The 21,863-nt window shown below is 36.3% G+C and overlaps 1 protein-coding gene and 1 long non-coding RNA gene across 2 annotated transcripts; one reads left to right on the top strand and one right to left on the bottom strand.

Annotated features, from left to right (window-relative positions):
• Positions 1–7,866: 7,866 nt before the first annotated feature.
• On the top strand, positions 7,867–11,746 carry LOC142637389 (uncharacterized). The gene is made up of 5 exons (XR_012844621.1): positions 7,867–8,006; positions 8,786–8,917; positions 10,191–10,304; positions 10,861–10,978; positions 11,575–11,746. It is a non-coding gene; the product is annotated as an uncharacterized LOC142637389 (long non-coding RNA).
• Positions 11,747–12,175: 429 nt separating this feature from the next.
• LOC142636053 (cysteine-rich receptor-like protein kinase 25) lies at positions 12,176–20,086 on the bottom strand. Its single transcript, XM_075810123.1, has 7 exons — positions 19,123–20,086; positions 14,586–14,756; positions 14,150–14,280; positions 13,668–13,878; positions 13,313–13,550; positions 13,047–13,197; positions 12,176–12,952 (listed from the first exon to the last, which is right to left on the bottom strand). Exons 1-6 carry the CDS (start codon positions 19,946–19,948, stop codon positions 13,164–13,166), a joined length of 1,611 nt encoding a protein of 536 aa, XP_075666238.1. The 5' UTR covers positions 19,949–20,086; the 3' UTR covers positions 12,176–12,952; positions 13,047–13,163.
• Between the last annotated feature and the right edge of the window lie 1,777 nt (positions 20,087–21,863).

Below are 21,863 nucleotides of genomic sequence, written 5' to 3'. Positions count from 1 at the left end.
CACTTAACCAAGTTTCTGTTTGATTCTTTAGAATTGTTACTTCAAAAATCAGAGCTACTCATAACTTTTAAATATTAAATGACAAAAACTCATTTTCATTAATAATAATACCTTTTAAGATTATTTACATTCCATGGACGTGGTACAATTCTTTCGTCTAGGTCAACTAGCCGATACGACCCTATGCCTGCTATTGAAACAATGCGATAGGGACCTTCCCAGTTAGGTCCTAGCTTACCCCAAGCTGGGTTTTTAGAAGTGCCAACAACTTTCCTTAACACAAGATCACCAGGCGCAAGTGGCCTTAGCTTCACATGGGCATCATGTCCTTGTTTTAGCTTCTGCTGATAATAAGCCATTTGGACCATAGCTGCCTCACGCCTTTCTTCAAGTAAATCAAGATCTCTCTCTAGAAGTTCCTTGTTATTCTCTGGACTAAAAGAACTTGTCTTTAGAGTAGGAAATCCAGACTCCAATGGTATCACCGCCTCGGCTCCATAAGTCATAGAGAATGGCGTTTCTCCAAAGCGGACCCGCGCGGAGTGGTCCGATACGTCCACAGACATGAGCAGCTCTTCTACCCATCCGCCTTTCGCATCATCCAACCTCTTCGAGCCCGTTGACTATGACCTTGTTAACGGCCTCGGCCTCGTCCATTTCCTCGAGGATAAGCCGGGGTAGAGTATCTATTTGTGATGCCCATGTCACCACAGTACTGCCTAAAGGCGTTGCTGTCAAATTGAACGCCATTGTCCGAGATAAGAGTATGCAGTATACCAAATCTAGTAACAATATTCTTCCATATAAACTTCTTGGAATCAACATCTCGGATATTGGCTAAGTGGCTCGCCTTCAACCCATTTAGTGAAGTAGTCGGTCCCTACGAGCGCCATCTTTGTTTCCAAAGAAATTTCAGAATGGCCCTACAATGTCCAAGCCCCATTGTGCGAAAGGCCAAGGGCCGAGAGAGGGTTAAGAACCCCTCCAAAGTTGGTGGATATTGTGGCGAACCTCCGACATTGATCACATTTTCTCGGCATAGTCCCGAGCCTCCCTCTCGCATATCGTGGGCCACCAATAACCCCCGAGTCGTGTGCTATGGGCTAAGGACCTTCCCCAAGGTGACTCCCACAAATTCCTTCATGCAATTCCTCCGAATGATTCCGTTGATTCGGGGTGTACACACAACAAATACGGTCCCGAAAATGATCGTTTGTATAACTTCGGTCCTCTGATAACCGTAAACGCGGCGCCTTTCGACGTACCTTCTCGCTTCGACCTTGTCTTCGTGAAGGATGTCATTTTTAAGAAAAGATACGATCGAATCCATCCAAACTAGGACCAGGCCTTATTAGATGAATGCGAGGTGCATTAGCTTACAAGAGAAGGTTCTACCAGATCCTCAACGAGAACAACCCTTGGTAGACCTTGAGCCGAGGATGTGGCCAATGTAGCCAAAGAATCTGCATGAGTGTTTCCACTCCTAGAGACATGAGCTAAGGCAAAGGAGTTGAATTCAGCTCGCTGACGTTTAACCTGGGCCAAATAGTCCTGCATTCTGGGGTCTCTAGCCTCCATGGTCCCCATGACTTGGCCGACCACTAACAGAGAGTCCGAGAACACATGGATTTCCTTGCCACCCATCTTATGTACCATTCGCATGCCTACCAAGACTGCTTCATACTCGGCCTCATTATTAGTAGCCGAGAAGGCCAATCTCAAAGATTTTTCAAAGACAATCCCTTCAGGGGACATTAGAACAAGTCCAACCCCAGACCCTTTATGATTAGCAGCCCCATCCACATAAACTTTCCAAACCGAGGGCGATACGGCTGTGATCACACCAACTGATTTTTCACCCATGTGTGCTTCCTTTGAAGTTTCTTCTAACAATGGTTCAGTAAACTCTGCCACCAAATCAGCGAGGACCTGCCCCTTTACCGAAGTGCGAGGCTTGTATTTAACATCAAAGGCTCCCAAAATGGTTCCCCATTTGCCACCTCGCCGTAATAATCGCACTACGCAACACAGCCTTTAAGCGGCAATCGGGTCAAAACAACCACTCGTATGAGATTGGAAATAATGAGGAAGTTTGCGCGTGGCATGGACTACGCGCCCCGAAGTGCTTTTTCCAAGGGCAGATAGCGCACCTCGGCCTCATTCAAGGACTTACTAACATAGTAGATCGGCCTCTGCACTCCATTTTCATTCCTTATAAGGACTAGGCTCACCGCATGAATAGCCACGGCCAGATAAGCGAATAAAACCTCGTCCACCTCAGGGCGAGATAAAATGGGCGGGCGAGAAATATATTGCTTAAGCTGTTGGAAAGCTGACTCACAATCCTCGGTCCATTGAAACCCTTTCCATTTGTTCAACAACTGAAAGAAAGGACGGCACCGGTCAGCTGACCGAGAAATAAATCTATTCAGCGCAGCAATCATTCCGGTCAATTTTTGAATCTCTTTTGGGTTCCGAGGCGGCTGCAAATTCTGAATAGCCTTAACCTGCACTGGGTTTACCTCTATCCCCCTATGAGTAATCATATATCCTAAGAATTTTCCGTACCCCACACCAAAAGAACATTTGGAGGCGTTAAGGCGCAACCTATATTTCCTTAATATCCGGAAGGTGTTGGCCAATCTGTCATGTGCGAAGGCACCGTCTTACTCTTCACCACCATGTCATCCACGTATACTTCTATGGTTTTCCCCGCCGTCGTTCGAACATTCGGGTCATCATTCTTTGGTAAGTAGCCCCGCATTTTTTAACCCAAATGGCATGACTTTATAATGATAATTCCCGTTGGAGTAATGAAAGCGCCTTCTCCCGATCCTCTAACGCCAAGGGAATTTGATGGTAACCCCGGAAGGCGTCCAAGAAACTCATCCGAGGATGTCCAACGAGCATCTACCGCCTGATCAATCCGTGGCATTGGAAACGAATCTTTAGGACAGGCCTTGTTCGTATCAGAAAATCTACACACACTCTCCACCCGCCGTTGTTAAAAACAACAACGAGATGAGCCAACCACTCAGTAGAAAACTTCTTTGATAGCCCCCGCCCTTTTCGAGTTTAAGAACTTCCTCTTTCACAGCTTCGAATGCTCTCTGAAGATCGCCGAGGTGGCGCCTCCTCGGAACAATGGCAGGATTGACGTTTAAACGATGACAGATAAAGTTCGATCTACGCCGGAGCCTCATAGGGGTCCCACGCGAAAACATCTAAATTGTCTTTCGTAAATTTCACTAACTCCATCTTCTCTTGGTGTGGCAAAAGTATGCCAACTTGGAAGAATCTCTCTCGGATCATCCGTTATTACAAACTTCTCTAACTCCTCACAAATAGCCTCATCTTCTGTCATCGCTCCTGTGCGCCTCCCGAGCCGCACTGCTGGTGACTCTGATGGGCAAGGTTGATGACTCACCTTCGATCGACGAAGCACCGCAGCTCGATATGCATTGCCTAGCCACTACCGACCGCCGAGGATTTCCTCAACATGCTCCCCGAGGGGAATTTCACTTTAACATGTAAGGTAGAAGAGATGCAAACATTCCAGCGTGCAGCCACGGCCTGGCGAGAATGGCTGTATATGGGGAGTACGCGTCAACCACAATGAAATCTACCTCAACCGTTTCTGTGCCGGACTGAACGGGTAAACGGATCTGTCCCTTCGGCACAACGGCTCGCCCTTCAAAGCTTATGAGAGGTGAGTCATAAGGAGTTAAATCTTCCAACTCCAACCTTAGCCCCTTAAATAGATCAGGGTACATGATATCTGCACCGCTGCCCTGATCTATCATCACCCTCTTCATGTCATAATTCCCTATCCTGAGGGTAACCACAAGAGCATCGTCATGGGGCTGAATAGTCCCTACTTTATCCTCATCGGAGAAACCAAAGACAGGTAAAGTGCTCTTTAATCTCTTCGGCCTGCTACCCACATCCTCTCGCCCGCGGCCGGAAACCGCCATAACCCTAGTGGGACCCCGAGCCGTCCTACCAGTGCGCGAAGATGACATTAATCGTTCCCAATGCGTCGCCGAGATGAACTGCTCCTCCGGTTGTTTGAACCAACTTGACCGACCCGCCTGGCCGACACAAGTGCTGCTTCAACTTTCACTCACTGACGAGCTGCTCTAGATGATTCCACAGGGTCCGACAGTTCTCAGTAGTGTGGCCCACATCCTGATGGTACTGACAGAAAAGGTTTTGATTTCTTCTCGCAGGGTCCCCTGCCATCTTGCCGGGCCATCTGAAGAAGGGCTCTTTACGAACTTTTTCTAACAATCGATGCACCGGTTCTCGAACACGCATTTACAACTTGGGGGTGTTGCCGAGCCGGATCGGTCCCGAAGTAATCCCTCCTCGGCTTGTTGTTGTGATATCCGTCCGACCCGAAATCCCTTCTCTCCCTGCGGGATAACCTTCTCCTTTCCTTTTCCCCGCCGCGGTCTTCCTCTACCCTTTTATATTCATCAATACGATCCATAAGACGGCGCGTACGCCGCGGACGGGCTTTTTCGTCAAGGACTTTCTTAGGTCGTGATCGGGGGGAGGCCTACCTTAAAGGTATTAAGCGCCACCTCATCAAAGTCGCCGTCTATTTCATTAAACATCTCCCGCAAGATTCCGTCGAGTATGCTTTCGGTTGTCTCCCCTTCCTTCATGACCATGGATAGCAACGAGTCCAAAGGTCGAGGGACTCGCTACAAGTAATGAACCGTGAAGCAAATGCCCTAGTTAGTTCCCCAAACGAGCCCATGCACCCCGATTTGAGACCGTTAAACCATCTCATAGCCACAGGTCCCTGCTTCAGGGAAGACTTTACACATCAAAGTCTCGTTGTGAGAGTGCACCGCCATCCTCTCGGCTGAAGTGACTCACGTGCTCCACCGGATCAGCTCCGGCCATTATCGATGGTAAAGGTGGGTCGGGTGAACCTCCCCGGGAAGCCTCCTCTCAATCCTCCGTGAAAACGGAGATTTAGAGAGTTGGTGCAACGCCCTACTCATGGTATCGTTGCCTAAGCCCCTAGAACGAAGCTTCTTACGTCCGCGAGTTGATTGGTGGTCCTCCCTCACCGAGGATGTTGCGCTAGTGGGGGAATATGACCTTGAACTCGTAGCCAACTCCCCTATCCTTCTCCGAGGAAGAACTAGATGAGGACGGGGAAACCTTACGTTTAGCACGGCGTAACTTCCTCTTCAAACGATTAATTTCCTTCGCATGGATTTAGAGCCCTCATCGTGGGTAGTGCTACCCCTCCTACGAGTATGGCTAGCCCCCGGATATTCCGTATGGACGCTTCCCTCACGATCCCTACGATGTTCAAGACGTTCGAAATGATCTTCCGACAGATCCTCGTGACTCGCATGGTGAGAGCCTAAGCCTGCCATAATATCCCTACCACTTCTAGACTAGGTTCCCACGTACGGCGCCAATTGTAAGCGCACAATTGCACTGGACCCAAGAACAAGTTATGGGCTCGGTGCCCAACGAGCCTTAAACAATAAGAATTTTTAGAGTGTGGGCTTGAAACCCGTGTTAGAAGTGAGCGAGGATTAAATGACAAACTCAAGATTCGCAAGTATTTGGAAACAAAGAAGGAGTAATGTAAATAGGTCTCCTCTGACGTAAGCTCGAGAGTTCGTTCTTATATTATCTCTCTCTCTCTTTGTCTTTTTTCTTTTTAGGTTACAAAAAGTCCCTCCTCCTTTCTCTGCTCTAGGTCCTTCCTTAAATACTCTTCTTTTTAATACTTTATACACGTGTTGCCCCAACTCCTCCCTTAGCCTAGATATTTCTTTTCTTAGTGCCTTTGAACGTAACTAGAAGTTTCACTTCCACGTTCAAGTGTCACCTCCCCATTAATGCGGCCAGGCAGAGGTGCAGGGCTTTAATGCGAGGTGAGCACCTTTACCTTTGACACTTTCCCAACATCGTGCTTCTAGGACATTCAAGGGTTCACCCCTTTAACCACCGGTCTCGACCGTGTCATTCCCTAACCTCGTACCTTGTAGTCCCGGTTCTCCCTGTGTCGAGGGAAAAACATCCTCGGCCGATCCTCGGATCCTCCTGTACGGCCGACCTAAAGTACCAACAAGCCCTGAACCCAAGAGCAGGTCGGCCTTCCTTAGCAAGGCCCAATGGCCCTTATCCCTATTAAGATCTTTTTACTCCCCACAGCATCCTTATTTAAAATGAATTGTTTTGGCAACCATTGAATGGAAGCAAAGTAGAAGATAAAATCAAATTTAATTACATGTGATCAAAATATAAAAGATAATTGCACTCTTAAATTAATGAAAATAATTAAATATTTGACAGTACTTTTAAGCAGTTGGTTTATATTCTTGATTACCCTCTCTCTCATAAATAATTCAAGAAAACAAAATGCGAGAGAGTATAATTGATTGAAACACGTTCCTATGAGATCTATTTCTTCTTGTGGGTAACGACACTGCGTTAGTGAGTGTAATTGATTGAATCCAAATTCTGGACTGTCCAAGTCATCCTGCACCCATGCGCGATATGTATGGAAGATCTAGTGAGCCAAATTAAATGTGCAACTCTCTTGTTTATCTTGTCCAGAACTCCCGTCTAAGAAAATCACCCCCAAAAAATTACTTTTATTACGTAACTCCTATAAATGAAAATTATATAAAAAATGAATTTATATAATTATTTTCATAAAATTTTTATAAAAATAAAAATAACAATATGAAATTCTTCCTCATCGAAAGAAAATCATTGAAAGGTAAAAAAAAAAAAAGAGTAAAACATCCAATAAAATTTATTAAAATTAATTGCAAGCTTAAATTAGTTGAAATAATTAAAAAAAATTGAATTCACTAAAGCGATATGTTCATTTTCTTATTATATTAATCTGAACAATTTATATTTCTTAAATCCTTTTAGTGACATAATATATGTGTGCGTGAAACCAACATCATGCTAGTTTAAATTTGTTCTATGTAATTATACTCAATATTAATGGTGTAAATACATTTGTTTTTATGTACTGATTATTTGTCGTTGGTGCACTTATTAGTTATGCAAAATGAATTTTTTTTATTATTTTTATTTGATTTATATAAGAAACAATTTATTTTGAAATATAACATTTTTATTTAATATAAGTTGTTTTGGCAACAATTGAATAAGAGCAAGGCAAAAGATAAAATCAAATTTACTTGCATGTAATCAAATTATAAAAGATAATTGAATGCTTAAATTAGTGAAAATAATTAAATATTTTTCAATTAACTTAAACAATTGGTCTATATTCTTGATTATCCTCTTTATCGTAAATAATACCACAAACTTTAGTTATTTCGACTCTCTTTTATCGAGGGTTTACTAAAACCTATCGTTACAATCTATACATACAAGTGCGCTTGTAAATATTACTAAACTTTATCTAAGAGGTTATTAGGTCCTCACAATAAGTTAAAACACACTTGAAATAAATGTGAAAAAAAAAGAGCGGGTACAAAACTTTACATTTTTCAGCCCACAACCCTTGATTAAATATGACAAAATTTTCAGCCCTTGAAAAAAGCCCATGGGAAAATTTAAAAAGAAGCCACAGCCCTTGTTAAAATATTTGGTCACTCTCTCACAGAAACTGAGAAAGCATTGAGCCCAAAGAGCTTGATGGAAATCTCAGAGCTCGACGATCATGGAAATCACGCAGCTCTGATTAGGTACGAATTGGTCTCGGCAATTTGTGACTCTTCGTCTCTCTCGGCCTTGTGTTCTCAGCTTCGATCAGGTACGAATTGACCATGAAAGTAACATACCCTAATTTCGTCTTTGATTTTTTGGTTTACCCACACTTTTTCGTTGATTTCCCCCTGATTTTCGTTTCACATTTTTCAGAAAACTGAGAAATGGAAGTCACTCTTTCTCTCATTCTCTCAACAATGGTGTTCAAGGTTTCTCGCGTTGAGACCAAGCCAATCGATGGCCAAAAGCCTAGTACCTCTGGTCTCCGCAAGAAGGTTCAATTTCCCTTTCTTTCTATTCAATTTGATTTGATTTGATTCGATTCTTTCACTGTTGCGCTTTAATGTTCGTTGCTTTTTTTTTTTTTTTGATCTATTGCGTTTCACCGAATCAATCACTTTATCGAAATTAATCCATGCAAATTCAATCTCTATTTGATCGAATTGATCAATTTTGATGCAAAATCAGATTATTCGAAAACTTGTTTTTTTCATTCAGATTCTCATCGAATCAGATTTTAGTATAACTGCACGACTTGCTTGGATTAGTGAGGCTTGTGAAAATCAATTTGAATTCGCTGCCTTTTCGTATTCTGATTGTGTTGATGAATGAATATTGATTTTCCCTTTGGATTCAAGAACTATTACTTTATCAATTGCTAAGTTACTATGCGATTGTTGATATATGTGTTAATTTATATTGTTTGTTGTTTTATTGTGTGGAAAATGCTTGGACACTCTCTTTGTCTTTGTTTGTAGTATTTGGATCTAATGCGTGTTAGTTTAATAATTAATTTGCTTCAGATCTAGCTTTTTAATTTTCAATTATCAAAGGTTTGGCTTCAAGGCTCTTGGCATTGTTTTGGAGTATCATGTTCTGTGCAAGGCCTAGTTAAGCTGAAAATGTGTGTGAATTTTATGAATTATGAAGGTTCAAATTAGTGGGATGATATTTGTTATGGAATATCATGATCCTTGCATTGTCATATGTCCATTTGGGCAATTTGCTTTTGGGTGTCATGGGTGATGTTGAGCCTTCTTTGATTGATTTTCAGAGATTAGTACAGCAACATCTGACACAATACCCTACATCTGAGGAGTTGAGTATTGGGAAAATTAAGTTCAAAGCATTTGATTTGGGAGGTCATCAGATTGCACACAAAGTTTGAAAGGACTACTATGCCAAGGTAAGCCATTTGCAAAAAGCAAAGCCAAGCTAGTTTTGTAGCTATGTATTGTGTGATTTGTGCAAAGTTTTCTTGCAGCAGTCTCTTTCATCCAGATCCACATTCTATCCCCAGGTGTTATTGTAAAGCTGATCGATATTTGTATGTTTGTGGAGCTATCTATGCTTACACATTATTGCTGTTTCTCATTGTTCTTTAAATTTGAGATAAGGAGGGGAAAAACCTGCATTTTATAGTTATGTATTGCCTTTTGTACCATATGATTTTTTTTATAAATTACTTGACTTCCTACTCTTCATTGGCATTAACTCTTTATGCTTGTTTTCTCAGTACTTGCAAGTACCTTTACATTCTCTACTTTAGTCTTGTCACATTCTAATCCCCCTAGATTCATTCTAGGCTGATGTAAAAAAGTATCAACTCTGTTATGCTTTATCTTTTATTTCTTTCAACAGATTTGTTTTCTGTTCTGACTTGTAGTCCCCCCTTTTTTTATTTACTAAAAGGCTTTTTCTATTCTGCCCTTCTCCCTAAGTTCCAGTTATGTCAACTAGAAAAAATCATATGAATGAAAGGACTTTATGGGGTTGATTTGATAGATGGTGTTCCATCTTCATGAATTGGCTAAAGAAGGCACAAAGCTGGCATACCTCATGAGAAACCAACCCAACTGTCCAAAACATAGACTAATATTCAAATTTTAATCAAAGAAGCAGTTTTCCTTCAGTTATGAGTTGGAATGCTAATAGAATTTATTATCAACCATTATCTCTGATGAAAACGTGCCAAAAATGTGGTAGCACTAGTATTTAGATTTGGACAGAGTTGAAAGTCCAACTAGCTTGTGCACACACACTATAATATGAACAGAACACAACACAACAGCCAGCCCAAAACCACTCAACAATAAAATAATCCCAAGCCAAATCCACTATGATTGGCTTGACTGTTAATGTTCTTTTGACACTGACTGTTAATGTTGGGTTTTGAAAGCCTACGGAAAGGATAATATGTTGAGGAGATGATTGAAATAGATAGGGAAATGAATAGTTCACTTCCTAGGCATACTCTTACAATGGTTAATATTTCCTTCACAATTATGACGTCTAATGCAGGTCATCTCAATTTAAGATCTGCTTTTTTAACTGCAAGACTTACTGTATTCTCTCATGTATTTATCTGCTATGCAATATGTTAGGATAGTTTACAAATTTTTGTATTTATTCAAAAGGTTGAAATTTGTGGAACTAAGAATGTTTAACTGATGATGCAGATAATTTTTGGGACTAGATGGAGACATCTTTAAGGAGAGAGAGACTTTTGGGAACATGTTGGAGGAATTGATATTGCCTTGGCTCCATCCAGTTTTGGCCAAGCAAACACACGGGTAGATGGACTTTCTAATCAAGCAAACCCCTCTTCTTATTTAATTGTGCATGTATATTCTTTCTTTTAGATCAAATATTGGACAGCAATGGATGTGGATCATCAATTCCTTGAAAAGATAGGATTTATGGACTGAAGGCATAAACAACATGAGAATTGGGATTTAGATCCTGCCTTTTTGTTTGGGATGCCCAAGTTTTTGTACTTTTATGTTTTGTTGCATCATTTAGGTTTATTTTCAGGTTTTTCTTTTAGATAACTAGAACTTGATAGCAAGACATGCATAATTTTATCTTATGTTGACACAAGTAATAATAATATTCAGTCCAATGCTAATTATTTTCAGGCTTTTAATATTTTGCTCCGGAAGTTACAGAAGTATGTTCCTTTTGGTGCATTTGTTGCTGATTTGTATGCAGGAGTTGGTGTAATTGGATTATCATTAGCAGCTACTAGAAAATGCAAGCAAGAACCAAGATAATTATAAATGCGCTGGGGCCTAGAGTCTTACTCTTTATTTTCAAAATTTATAACTCATTGTTATTATTGTTTTTCAGGTCTGTCAAATGCATTGAGATTAATAAGGAATCAATGTTATCTTTTGAGAAGACAGCTGACCGCCTACCAAAAATTGTAGATAGCAACATTAGTTGGCATCATGCAGATGCTTCAAAGGTTGGCATTTAACCCATAATTTAAGGAATTTATGATAATTCCACATGTGATTAATACTTATTGCAATAATTTTTCTTTCAACATGAAATTCTTTTATTTTGCAGCATAAAGCTAAATCATCATCTGAAAGGTTGGAACACTTTGTAGTTGCCTAGATAAATTTAAGACCACATGTCATTAATGGTCCCTATAAAGACTGTTAAAATCATAGAACTTGGCAAGTTATTAAATATATTGAAATTTGGTCAATTTTACACAAGTACTATTGTTGCATGATTTATCTCAATAGTATTTTTTTCTGCAAACCGAAATTACCGAATGCCTTTCAAAACTGTAATGTTACTACAACTGTGGTTTGGAGTAGGAAAGGGTGTCTCTAGTATAGGATGCCATGATTACTATGCTTGTTTTAAGATCTATGTTGTGGCCCTTTATTAGTTTATATTGGTGTAAGCTTATTTATTGGATGATTTGGTATCTCACTAGTTTTGGTTCCACTGAAGTCTGTTCCTGCTTTTAGGTTATTCTTCATGTGTTTCTTTTGGTGTTCCTTACATGTTTCAATTTCATAATCTGTATCATTCTCTCTTTTTCAGAAACTTGAGGGCACCCATAATGGCTGAAATGTTCAATTGCACTAGCTGATAACTTCTTGCTTTGGAGATGATGATGAAGAATAAAATGTATCAAAACTTTTAACTCTTGGAAAGATTTGGTCTTTGTACAGTGTGGTTATTGATATATTTTCTCTTAAACAATAATTGACATATTACTTTTGAGACCATTGATATCACTTTTGCTATACATCAATATCATAGCATATCATCTTAATAATTACAAATTTTTGTGTGTGTGTGTGTGTGTATATATATTTTGTGCATGATTGTGGTTTTTTTTTTAAAATATAATAAAATCTTATTTTGTGCATGATTGTGGTCTCTTGACTCTCAAAATAAGATTATAGCACATATTTTGAAGGCCATGAAGGCCTTAAAAATTTCCTTTTCGACAGTATAAATTTCAAAGGTTATCAAGGGTCAATAGAACTCTTAAAATAATATTTCTCAAGGTTTTTAAATACTATTTTCAAGGGTTTGACCCTTGAAAAAAGCCAAATTTGTTGTAGTGAATCCAATATGTGATTCCCATATAGGACTTGACCGAAGAAAATGCACTCACAAATCATGATTTTTTTTTTTTTTTTTTTTGGTTTAAAATTTGGTAGGAAGGAATCGCACAACACAAAAACTGAAGAGAATGGTGGGTGCCAATAGGGCTAGAAGCACATTCCTATGAGATCTATTTCTTTATTGTCGGAAACGGTACTGAGTATTTTTTGTTAAATCCAAATTCTGGACTGTCCAAATCATCCTGCAGGCCCATCAATGAGATATGTCCAAGTCTCATGTTTATTTTGTCCAAAGGTCCCATAGCTCAGAACCCCCTTCTCAGAAAATCACCCCAAAAAATCACCTTTATTACATAACTCTTACAAATGAAAATTGGAAAATTATTTTTACACAACATACAATCTTATCTAATAACTTTGTACAGCACAATCATTTGCTCTATAAACTGGACCCTCCTTCCCAATACGTATCCTATTCCTATTTTATAGAAATTTTAGTCTACAATATTAAGTTCACCATTATGCAAGACCTAATGCCAATCTTATACAGTTGTACGCGTTCATTGTGGTACAATACTAGAAAAACTAAGCTCATTGACAGAGACTTCATCCATCTGAATGAATTTAGCCACAGAAAATGCAGGGTGTTTTGGTTTAGGAAGGGATATTGATTCACTTCCCAGCAATGCTACTACAGTTGACATGGTGGGTCTATCTTGTGGATCTTCCTGCACACACAAAAGTCCGATATGTACGCACCTTACAATTTCTAATGTCGAACATGATTCCATCAAGAAGTTGTCCACAAACTCTAACACTTTATCTTCACACCATAGTCTCCATGCCTATCAATTTAGATTTCGAATGGAGTTATATTTCACATATGCAGTCCATATTGCAATGTCTAATTCTAATTCAAGGAGATAAAAGTTAACATACATATGCAAGGAGTGTTTGGGCATGTTCTGTAAGATAAAAGCCACTACTCTTTTTCCCACTAATAATCTTAAGCAAGATTACACCAAAGCTGAAGACATCTGACTTCACAGAGAACACTCATTCCATTGCATATTCTGGAGCCATATACCCGCTATTTGTATACAAAAATTATTATTATTATTATTATTATTATTATTATTATTATTATTATTATTGTTAGCATTAAAATCAAAAAGAAGAGAAAGATATAGGAAGAAGTGGCTTACTATGTTCCAACAATTCTTTTGGTGTTTGCTATATTCTGTTTTTCATAAAAGATCCTCGCCATTCCAAAATCTGATATTTTGGCAACCATGTCATGGTCCAACAACACATTGCCAGGCTTCAAGTCCCTATGAATGATTTTAAGGCGGGAGTCCTCACGAAGATATAGAAGTCCTCTGGCAATCCCGCTAATAATGTTATAGCAAATCTTCCAATCAAGTAATAGGCGCCTCTTTGAATCTAAAATTCAATATTAATGTTAAGTAATGACATCATGCATAAGTGTGCATTGTATGAATTTACAAGCAATCCAAAATATTATCAAGCTTATGAAACAGAATGTAGAAAGAAACAAACCAAAAATAAAAATATCAAGGCTTTTGTTGGGCATGAACTCGTATACAAGCAGCTTTTCCCCTCCCTCTATGCCAAATCCCAATAACCTCACAAGATTTTTATGCTGAAGTTTTGCAATAAGTATGATCTCATTTTTTAATTCCTCTAAGCCTTGCAATGACTTTGATGAGAACCTTTTAACTGCTATTTCCTTCCCGTCAAGTAGCACACCCTGAATGAAATAACCTCCAAACAGAAAAATTTAGGACGAAGTTGTTAAAGTATATTTTTCAGTAAGGAAATGGTGAGATTAATATTGAGGATGTGTCCAACGCTTAAACTGGCTTTAGAATAGTTTACTTCGTATAATTTATAAAATCACCACTTCAAAAGATCTTAAATTTTTCTAAAAAAAATTATATTGACATGCAGTAAATTTTCTATGTATGCTTATTTTGAGTTATAAAAAAAAAATGCAAGAAATGAATTTCGATTACATATACCTTGTAAACTTTTCCAAATCCACCTTCACCAATCTTGTTGTCATCTGAGAATTTGTTTGTGGCGGCTTCAATTGTCACAAAATCAAATTGCAAGGATTCTACAGCAAAATCAGCTGGTATTTCACTTGCAGCTAAACATCCAAAAATAAATAAACGTAAGAGAGATAACATTACAGAGATCAATGTCTGCAGATATGATGAGGTGAGAGTTTTTAGATAATCAATATATTCTTTATCATTTTCAGACAAATTACCAACCATCCTAGAAGTTTAACCTACAAATAGAGAGCAATAAATTACTATTTCTAATTTATAATATAGCTTTTCAAGTGCCGCTTAACACATCCATATTGAAAGGATTCCTTCACGTATAATATTGAAAATGAGGAGATTGTGTTATGATCGTATGAACACAAAAGCACTTGCATGAGCATACCATGATAATTAAGCAAACCATCAGATTGCTTGGAACTCTCTTCATTTATAGCATCAGACTTCTTTCTCGCTCTCCTCCGGAGGAAACAGTAGGCCAGAATGACTAGCACCACAGAGGCAGCAATTGTAACAACAATGGCGATAATTACTACCGGTGAGATTTTGCCTTTTCCTGCAATACAATATCATGTTTTATTGACAACAGGTAATAGTCAGTTACAAGAAGTGCTGCCTAATAAATTAATTACGTCTGATCAGTATAGATGAGATTGAAAATACCATTAGAACATATTGGCTTGGCTGGTATACTCGAGTCTTAGATTAGTTGCTCACTTTCTTTTTCTTTTCTTTTTTATACAAGATAAAAAAATCTATTTTAATTTAATCTATGTGTATATATGTGTCAACCTCTCTCACTTCTAATTCTAATATTTTTCGAAGTTAGTGGGCCTCACACACTACTCAACGAAAGAGACTCACACTCACAAAGCACACAAAGTGAAAGAGAACGACGAGGAAAGAGGTAGAGAACACTCATGTCTTTTATTTAAATTCTTTCATTGTTGCATACATAGTGATGAAGGAATGGCTTTATATAGCCTCCATGCACACTCTTAACCTTCATTATATTTATTGCATAACATCAAAAATCTCCAACATGTATTTACTTCATAAACTCCCCGCATTCATAATTTTCCACTTAACTTCAAGAAAGTCTTTCATATGCATTCATTCAAATATTATTTAATATACAAAAAAATCATAATGATAAAAAATGAAAAAATAATTAAACAAGTTTAACATCTAATGTCGCCCGTTAAACTTGTTTTTCTGGTCAAGTTTAGTAAGGCTTGTAACTCGTAAAATACATCAAACTTGATTGGTTTGGTGATTATACCTGCAACCTGATCGTATTACTTCATGATCTCAAGTTGAAGTTCCTGTCATGTATTTTGTTGTCTTGAATCATTGTGAGTGATTCAATCATTAAAGAATGGATTTTATGCATGAACTAGTGTTAACTTATTGTCCACAAATATCTTTGTAGATTTTGCTTGCAGTATACGCAACACCTTTAATAAACTTCTAATGCAAATCGCATGTCAAACACTAGAAGTAGCATAGGCGTATTTAGCTTCACAAGTACAAAGTGTCACAATTGGTTGTTTCTTAATAGTCCATGTAAAAGCAGTATCACCCATGTAGAATACAAAATCAATAGTAATGTTTTTATCTTCCATATCTCTATCCCAATTGCTATCACTATAGCGAGAAAATTTAAACTCTTTAGAAAGGTGAATACAATAATCCAAAGTCACAATTTCATTTGGAAATTAATACATACAACCAAAAAAAAAAAAACTCAAATGATTTCCAATTTGGAAGTCGTGATTTCAAGCCATGGTTTCAATTGCTTTTTAACCTATATTTAAAACTGCTTAAAAAAATTTGTGTGCAATTAGTATTTTCCTTTTTTATATTTTGAGTTTTGGGTTGTACATATTTCTTTTGTGGTTTGTATTTTGTACAATGAGTTTTGATCAAATTCAATCTGTGGGGGGATCATAATTCGACTCCCTATAACCATTCTAAAAATAGGCTTGCATGGCATGGTTTCAAATGCCATAAAAGATTTGAGTGTATTTGTCTTATCACCAATTGGTTTTGAGGTAAAATAGCACAGCTCACAGTTCGACAATATCTCTTATTCATCAAAAACTTAAATTTGAAGAAAGATTTATAAAGTAAGACAAAACTTAGATACAGTTTAAGTAATATTCCTTAGATTCCTCTCTTAAAATTTAACCATATGGCTACTTAACTAAAAAATACGCTTTTATCTCATAAGAAAAAATTCACAAGGCAAAATCTTAAGAGATAAACTTAAAGAACATCACCTAAGTGTTATACCTAAATCTTGCCCTATTATGTATATCATGAAAATTGAAGTACCATAAGTAGGATCAAAGCAATTAAGTTTTGGTTAGAAACAGGTCATCATAAACTGAATACAAAATCTATGATTCACACCTGGTTTCTTTAGGAACGGATCAACTTAGTATCACCCTTTTTTTTTTTTTTACAAGGCAAAAAAATATTGAAAAAAAATTAATAATGCATTGGTTTTTGTCAAGTTAATGGATTGAATTATTAAATGCACACCCATATCAATAGCAAATAAAAAAAAAAAAGAGAAAAGGGAAAATCAATGAAAGCTCAAAACATAACATCACTTAATATCTCATAAAATAAAATTAATAAAATAAAATAATTAATATTAACTAAGAAAGGTGATAGTTACACACAGTATATACATAACACACAATGCTACAATATTTAAAATTGTAAAATTGTGTCGTGTACCAAATTATAATGTGAGGAACATGCAAATGTGTAACCATAGTTGTCAAATCATGAATCGTATTATGAATCAATTTTTTATTTTTCTGTATTATATCTTGTAAGATACACAAACACTTAATAAAATTATAAAAATAATTATAGATATACATATATAAAAAGTATATTCATTATAAATTCAAAATATATTTAACTAATGACTAATTTTTTTTTTTTTTAGAGAGTTTCAATCTATGGCATTCGCTCCTAATGATAACTCTTTATCATCAGACTAAGACACTAATCAGCTTTTCATGTACAAAATCTATGATTGACACCTGATTTTTTTAGGGACGGATCAACCTAGTATCACTTTTTTTTTTCTTTTTTCACAAGGCAAAAAAATATTGAAAATTTTTTAATAATGCATTGGTTTGTGTCAAGTTAATGGATTGAATTATAAGATACACACCCATATCAATAGAAAATAATAAAAGAGAAGAGGGAAAATCAATGAAATTAAGCTGAAAACATAACATCACTTAATATCCCATAAAAAAATACATTTAATAAAATAAAAATAATTAATATTAACTAAGAAATGTGATAATTACACAGTATATACAAAACACACAATGCCAAAATATTTAAAATTGTAAAATAGTGTCGTGTACCAAATTATAATGTGAGGAACATGCAAATGTGTAACCATAGTTGTCAAATTGTGAATCGTATCGTGATTCAATTTTTTATTTTTCTGTATCCTGTATCATATCAAATCGTGTATCGTATGATACACAAACACCTGATAAAATTATAAAAATAATTATGGATATACATATATGATACACAAACATTTGATAAAATTATAAAAATAATTATAGATATACATATATAAAAAGGTATATTCATTATAAATTCGAAATATATTCAACTAATGAACAATTTTTTTTTTCTTGAGAAAATTTCAACTTATGGCATCCACTCCTAGTAATAGCTTTTTATCATTAAATCAAGACACCAATCGGTTTTTTGTGCAAATAGGGATTGAAACTCAGATCTCTTATTCAACCATTAGAAACTTTACCAATTGAGTTAATTGAAATTCACAACTAATGGCCAATTTAATTATTACTTATGTAATAAAATTTAACAAAGCTAACTAAATAAATCAAAATAACTTATGTTTATAACATGCATGATCAAATTGATTAAACTCAAAAGTGATAATACATGATATATGAACCAAAATAATAATATATTTTCATCTTCTTGGCTAATTAACTCCATCTAATTCAATGTTATCATCATGTTCAACATCTTACAAAACCATTTTTTCATAGACATTTTTTTCATTATTATCAACATTTTTTTTTTTTTATTCTAATAATTTTTTCTTCATATTTTTTCTTGGCATTCTAACTTTTTAGACTCATAATAATAATAATAACAAAATAAAAAACAATTATATTTTCATTTAATACATTATTAATAGCATAAAAATTAAATTTGCATGCATAAAAGTGAGTGTTATGAGTATAGTCTAAATTTTGTAGGAGAAAGAGAAGGGAGTGTAAAAAAAAGACTCATGAAATTGCTGTTTTATTAGACTCAATTAAGTTTCCTAATAATTTTATGTTAAAAAAGTGTAACAACTTGTTTAAATCAAATAAAACCATAAATTCCAACACACGCGCACGCGCGCGCACAAAAAAAAAAAAAAAAAAAAAAAAAAAAACCATTTTAAACCCACATGTTTATGTATCATACAATGCGTACGATTTCCTGATTCGATACGATTCATACGATATGCAGATATATATCAGACGATTTATGAGTAGTTTCGATATGCCCTTCCCCTACGAAACTTTTTTTTGTACTAAATATGCATATCATACGATATTAACAAATATATGCATAACAGTAATTAACTATTAACTAATGGAGTCAAAGACCTTGTAGTTAACTTGACATTTCTCCATATACAAAATGCACAAAATGTTTAAGAGTTTAAGGAGAAAAGGGTTTCTAGTTAGCAATACGTTGTAATTATCTCTTAAAAAAAAACTATTAACTAATGGATTAATCATGAAAGTAATTGAATTTCGACTTTAAGTCTAATCAAGAATGAAAAAGCAGTCCTCAGCAAAAAAAAAACAAAAAAAGCATCAACTAAAAGGGGTGCTCGTGCAGTTTACCTTTTGGTCCACTGACGGAATCTGGAGGTGGAGGTTCAAGTCCAGGGGAAGGCAGGGGCGCCGTTGCTGCTATCCAGTAGAATGGGTACAATTCGTACCTAATATTGCAACTGGGAAAAACAATTCTGCCCCCTTGCTTTCCACTACAACACCAAGGTACAAGATTTATAGCATCCAGAAGACAAGTATAGCAATCGGCGCCGGACAGGTCCGGTGTGCACTGTAAAAGGTTGTACAGTGTTTGAAACGCAGATATATTCACTTGCCTGGTCCCAAACTTCTTAGCACCGGTTGAAACGTCCGAGATTTCCCTTGCCAAGTCAGTCAGCGACGCAATCATCGACATGTTCAGTAACTGATTAAACTTGTCCTGATCTGTCACATTCTGGGTGTTTAAAAAGCCGATCCTTGGTCTTTCGTCGACGGTGGTTAAGAAAGACCAGTTGGAGTATCGCAAAATGCACTCATCGTACCAAGTCACGGCGACTTTTTGTCTTGAACACTTGTTGGTTAGCTCTTTCACCGCTGCTTCCACGCATTCTCGGCAGACTTGAGAGGTAACATCACCGCGACAGTTGGAGAGGCCATAGACAGGGTCAGAGGTGTTTTGGCCCTTGGCGGTGGCGTAGAATTCGAGGTTGGCGTTGGAGGAGAAAGAAGAAAGGAGAGATTTGAGATTGGATTGGTAGATGCTATTGGGGCTGAAAGTGGTGTTTTCACATACGGTGTAGAGAGGAATTGGGTCAGCAGCATGAGCGGTTAGGCTGATTAAGCTAAGCATGGAAAGAAAGACGTTGGGAAGAGAGAAGGGATTGAAGGAAGTCATTTTGATGAAATCAAACTCTGCCTTTACGCAGTTGTTATTATGTAAAGAGTTTATGTGGTGTTTTTATTGCAAGTTTTGGGATTAATATGTTCAGGGGATAGGTATCATGGGCAGTGAGGATGTACAGTTCTGCCTTCTAGGATGAGAGGTCTGCTCCACACAAGTCAACAAGTCTAAATGGCAGGGGCGGCGCCGCGTCATGGCGTACCAAGACGACCTAACTAAAAAAAAAAAAACATTATACATAATAATTTAAAATTTTATACTTATTTATCTTTAAAAAAAATTGGGAACATTTTAAATTTTTTTTTATGTCAATAAAATTAAATTTTGATCCATAATTTGAGCAACTCAACAATATTTTAGGGTATTTCAAATAAAAAGAACCATATACTTTTATATTCTTTTAAGTCTATAATTTTGGTTTTTGCTTTACATGACACACTATCATTGTACAACTAATTTTCCTTAAAAACATTATAATATATATATTATACAATTAATTGGTCAAAATCACGTAAATTTAGTTTTTTCACTGCACAACTACTTTTCTTTTTTCTTCTTCCAATAATTTTGATTAGAAAAAAATAGTTGTTTTAGTTAATTAAGTTAATAAACTTAAAAAGTTACTTAATTTTTATATAACATCAATTAATTCATTATATATATATATATATAATAAATTTTTTATTTTTATGATTATAATTAAACATGTGATTGTCCATTCTAAGGAAATTTGATTAAATTTACACGAAAAGTGTCCCTAAATATTATATTTTTACATTTTGCTATCATATTATTAATTAGAAATAAACCTATTATATTTTTATTTATATAATTTAAAATTTTATTAATTATATTATTTATGACGTCACCAGTTCGACCATTGATCGGATCTCGGTCCAAACCAAAAACTAGTAATCAGTCCCTTTTCTGCTTCTTTCACCGTATTAGTTTATAAAACCATGGAAAAAAAAAAACCCACCAAAAAAAAAAAAAAACTTAGAACGAAAATATGGAAAAATAATAATAATAAAACCACTAATAAGGCCCAAACCAAATGCCAATAGGAAAGCCCAGTACAAGATCAATCTTATCCCAGTCTAAGACTATCACTACTCTAACACCAACACAATTACATTTTTAATTCAACAAATATTTATAAAAAAAAAAAAATCCTCACTGCCTCAATGCCTCACGGATTCACAAGTCATTAAACAATTTAAACTAAAGCTAACTCAAACCTAAAGGCTAAAAAGAAATAAGAAACTCACTTACTCTTCCTAGCTATCGTCGTCCATCCCTGTTCAACAACCACAACTGAACTCTACAAGGTTTATGTTGTAAAACTTTACGTATTTGCGTGTTTTTTTTAATTGTTGTTGTTGTTGCATCAATGTGAAGTTCTAAATTTATATAGCACTTTAGTGTGTTCATTTGCAGTTAGATGGCATTAGTTTTGATGATGGAGAGTCTCCATTGGAGACCTCTCAAAGTTGAAAAGGTAGATTTTGCTATGCACAGGTAATGTAGCATTAGTGGAATGTTTAAATTTTTTTTTTTTTTTGTTGGTTGTGATCTTGCTAGTAGTAATCTAGGTTGGTTTTGATGTAGCTTGTTTGAAAGCTACAGTAAGAGATAAAGACCATGGGTGTGATTTCTTGTTGCGGTGATAGTAGACAGTTTGACATTGGTAGTAAACAATAGGTACTAAAGACAGATGCAGTTTGACATTGGTAGTAAACAATTGGTACTAAAGACAGATGTCTTTCAGTGTGTCAAATATTCATCCTATGTTTTGTTTGACTGCATTTTTGTGGCAATGTGCTCTCAATTTGTAGTAATAGTTGAAATTGATAGCAATTAAACCTTGTAATATAGGTTTGATAGTCCATGTACCGGCAAAATTGGGCGA

The sequence above is a fragment of the Castanea sativa genome, chromosome 5 (assembly GCF_040712315.1).
Source record: "Castanea sativa cultivar Marrone di Chiusa Pesio chromosome 5, ASM4071231v1".
NCBI lineage: Eukaryota > Viridiplantae > Streptophyta > Magnoliopsida > Fagales > Fagaceae > Castanea > Castanea sativa.
Note: the sequence above shows the minus strand (reverse complement) of the source record. Positions and strands in the feature narration are given on the sequence as shown.